The following is a 3,803-nucleotide window of genomic DNA, read 5'->3' on the forward strand; positions in this document are numbered from 1 at the left end:
CAGAACAAATAAAACTTCATATGTCTTAAAGGACAGATTATCATCAACAATACTCAGTAAAAAACATTTCTTTAAATTATATCAATTTTTATTTCCTTTTGGGAGCATTCCTACAAGATCTTTTGTTACGCCCTTCTAGTCCGCAGTTGCCACATGAAACCTTGTACTTCTTTGCATTTACTTCATCATATGGTTTGTATCTTTATTTTTGAGGTCTCCCTGACTGCCTTTTCCCAGTATGTGGCATTACAACTTCTTCAGTTATATGTTGTGACACATTCCATTTGCTTTCATCAGGCAGCGGATCTACTGGTATTTCATAAGTATGCAGAAGGTTCTCCCTCGTGTAATAAGGAGAACAATAGTTTTCATAAGACTCGTTCCTGTGAATTAACGCCGCCAAAGCATGTGGACAAGGAAGTTCATCAAGCTGGAATTGTCCATAACTACATCTCTTGTTTTGAAGAAAAATAATGAAGCGCTTCACACCATCTATCACAGTATGGATGTAATCTGTTGAAACCCTCACCTACAATTTCATTACAAACACACAACAAGTTGTCAGCAATAGATACAAAATAAAATAACTACAATTATATAACAACATTTCTACAATTATCAGTATATATTTAGTTTGATGGAATCAATGATCTGATGTTATTCGCCATAACTTACTCTCATCTTTTGCGATAATGTCCTGTTTTCCTCCAACTCTTTATTGTATTTTTCCCCAAGTTATGTGAACGTACCATTTGTATTCAATAACTTTTTATTAGTTCAACGTTCAAGAAGAGTCCTCATGTACTCTAATAGTTCTACTATGTGCATCTCTATTGCATCTTTGGTTACCGCATTCAAGGACTCTGCAATATTTGATGTCATCGTCCATGTTCTGTTCACCGTAGCATGTACCCGAGACCATCTGTGATAGCCAATATCGTATAAGTATGCTTTAACACGTGTGTCGATCTCTTCAATCTTTGATATTCTTTCATTAAATTCATCAAGCGTGTATGATCGTGCCGTGGCAAAGTACAATTCACTTAACTTTAGATGACCTTTCTTGAACTTTGACCTTATATTTTTCCAAATATGCCATATGCAATCATAATGTGGCATTCCGGTATAAACAGTAGATGTTGCCTTCAATATACTCTCATTCCGGTCCGAAACAACACACATATTTGGTTTTTCACCATATGCATGTTTGAATTGCTAAAAAAACCACCTCCATGAGGCGTCATTTTCTGCATCAACAACAACGTATGCTAGTGGTAATATGCTACCTATGACATAGGTAGCAAAAAGAAATTCAATTTCTGTAATAATACTTGAAAATATTAAAAATACAGTCTTAAAAATAACTTTATAATAATATTTTTACAATTAATCTACATTACATGCTGCATCCATTGTGCTACCTGTTAGCATGATTTCCCTGTATGCCGATTTCAAGAAGGTGCAATCAACTACTACAACTGGCCTACAATGCTCCCAACCCTTGATGGACGTACTAAGTGCAACAAATGTATACAAGAAACAATCATCTTCAGTCTTCTGCAATTTCACTACCGATCCCGGATAAGTCTTCTCCAGAATATACAAATAACTCGGCAAACGACTGTAGGAATCAGCAGGATGACCTCTCAAAAATTCCAAAGCCTTTTCCTTTCCTTTCCAAGCTTGCATGTATGTTAAGTTCATACCATGATCCGACAATATGTCAGTTTGTATGTCTTTTATTGTGTATATTGTCTTAGGATCTGCATATTTTGGCATCACCATGCTGCCAACTACTATGGTAGTAGATTTGCGTTGTATATATGCGTTGTCCATTAGAGAGCATGTGTGCAAGCTGTTAAATTTTCGAACCTTGAACAATGCTAATTCATTTATGCTGGAGGACTTGAAGTGCCACGTACAATTGTCCCCAACACATACGAGGCAGTAGCAACAGAATAAAAACAATTCAAAAAATGTTATGCAAATTGTAGCTACAGAATACGAGGCTATTTATGCACAACAATTTGTTTTAAATAATTTATATACAAAACACTATAACTTATACACAATATGAATTTGACAAATAAAATGTTCATACCTTCTTGCACTAGACCTTTTCACCCTAAATTGAAACTTATTCATGTCAGAATAGTGCTTCATTGCACTGACAATTATTTGCTTGTCTTGGTAAACTTGGCCTACTTCAATAACATTTGGCGTATGTTCTGTTATGATGATACTTTCATATTCCACAATTGCCGAAGATGTTTGCATATCAATCAACTTCACTGTTCCTGATACTTCTCCAATTGTGTTATAATTGCTTGACTATTGTACCACGTTAGTATTATGATAATCAGATGAACTTGCACTCAATTAAAAAATTCAGACCTCTGTATATTCATGTGTTTAGTATTTGACAGAATACTTGTAGAGACATAACAATTGAACTACATTTATTATGTAGTATTATTGTAGATAATTTATAGTAAAATTGTAGAACACTTGAAATTGAAAAACATCAGCATTGAAACACAAAGCAAATCTTCAATCGTGCTCGCATTCAACATACTGCATTTCAAATTGAAATCACGCATTGTTATACACAACAGATACATTCCTAAGTTTTTGTTTTCCTTTTTCGTCTCCATATGCACTCGAACTCCCACATCGTTCCGAATTTCCATTGGAGGGCAACATTCTTTGACAGTGTATTTGATTTCGATGATTTTTGCGGAGGTATCAGTCATTAGATGCTCTGCAATTGCGGAATTCAATTGACTATAATTTGAATCTTCATTGACTACAATTTCATCAACATCAAAATCTTTGTATCCCCCGACGCTATCCCAACGATCATTAAGCTGAAGCATAATCGCTAATTTTGATATTATGTCGCGAAATTCAATTCATTGTAGCTAATTGTTTGCAATTGTTTTCTTCAAAACCTTTGTTTATGGAAAACCAGAGGAAACCAGAGAAAACTAGAGAATAGAAGGATACTACAGATATGTTGCCTTGATTATGGTGCGATGATAACTAGAGAAAATCTGCGTAATAGAAGAGTTCTACAAATATGTTGCCTTGATTATGGTGCGATGATTGCGTCAGTAAAATCTCTAATTGAAATATAAGCGATCCCAAAATCCTGCGTCTAAATAAGGAAGATTACCGCAGAAAGGAGTCTAGTTTAAGCAAATGTATATTTTTTGTAGCTAAAACGTGTTTAGGTATGGTAAATACCAAAACTTGAACATTTTTGGTAATAGGATTTCAAATAGTGTATAGGAACGAACAATCGGGTATTTGTGCTCTTCCCCCGGTTAGGCTACTTGGGCCTATTAAATTTTGTTCTGCTGGCTGCCAGACAAAATGGACCGGCCCATAATATTGAATTTTATGATAACTGGGTTAGAAGCCCAGTTATCGTTATATGGTTATAATGGGCCGTCAAATAAGTCATACGAATTGCTTTGCTAGACAAATAAATTCAGGCTTTTGCCCTCTAGCATTAACCTTTTCATGGCCTTTTTGAATTTGTACATCATTATTGGTGAATAGATAGGATCTTTTTATGTTATTGTTTAAGTTTTGATCTCATTTAAAAATGTTTTGCAAAAATAATTTGCACTAGAATTTGGAAGCAAAATCCTAAAGGATCGTGAGAATTTGGCTACTAATCCCGTTTTGGCCACAAATCCTGACAGATTATTATAACATATTGTGCTTAAATTTCACCATGTCAAAATGACTAGTACAAATTGAGACACCGTTTAAAGGAGAATACTGACTCACATGGG

General features: G+C 34.8%; 1 protein-coding gene across 1 annotated transcript; it reads right to left on the reverse strand.

Annotated features, from left to right (window-relative positions):
- Positions 1 to 202: 202 nt before the first annotated feature.
- On the reverse strand, positions 203 to 2,876 carry LOC138893058 (uncharacterized). The gene is made up of 6 exons (XM_070176827.1): positions 2,661 to 2,876; positions 2,102 to 2,331; positions 1,401 to 1,855; positions 1,229 to 1,286; positions 850 to 1,075; positions 203 to 529 (listed from the first exon to the last, which is right to left on the reverse strand). Exons 1-6 carry the CDS (start codon positions 2,874 to 2,876, stop codon positions 203 to 205), a joined length of 1,512 nt encoding a protein of 503 aa, XP_070032928.1.
- Between the last annotated feature and the right edge of the window lie 927 nt (positions 2,877 to 3,803).

The sequence above is a fragment of the Nicotiana tomentosiformis genome, chromosome 5 (genome assembly GCF_000390325.3).
Source record: "Nicotiana tomentosiformis chromosome 5, ASM39032v3, whole genome shotgun sequence".
NCBI classification, from domain to species: domain Eukaryota; kingdom Viridiplantae; phylum Streptophyta; class Magnoliopsida; order Solanales; family Solanaceae; genus Nicotiana; species Nicotiana tomentosiformis.

What these genes read in the sequence shown, in the direction of transcription:
- LOC138893058 (XM_070176827.1), bottom strand. Translation starts at nt 2,876, where the DNA reads ATGCTTCAGCTTAATGATCGTTGGGATAGCGTCGGGGGATACAAAGAT. An exon ending in GGAACGATGTGGGAGTTCGA is followed by an intron (nt 2,332 to 2,660) that starts GTGCATATGGAG and finishes GTGGTACAATAG; the next exon opens with TCAAGCAATTATAACACAAT. An exon ending in TAGCACAATGGATGCAGCAT is followed by an intron (nt 1,287 to 1,400) that starts GTAATGTAGATT and finishes CCTATGTCATAG; the next exon opens with GTAGCATATTACCACTAGCA.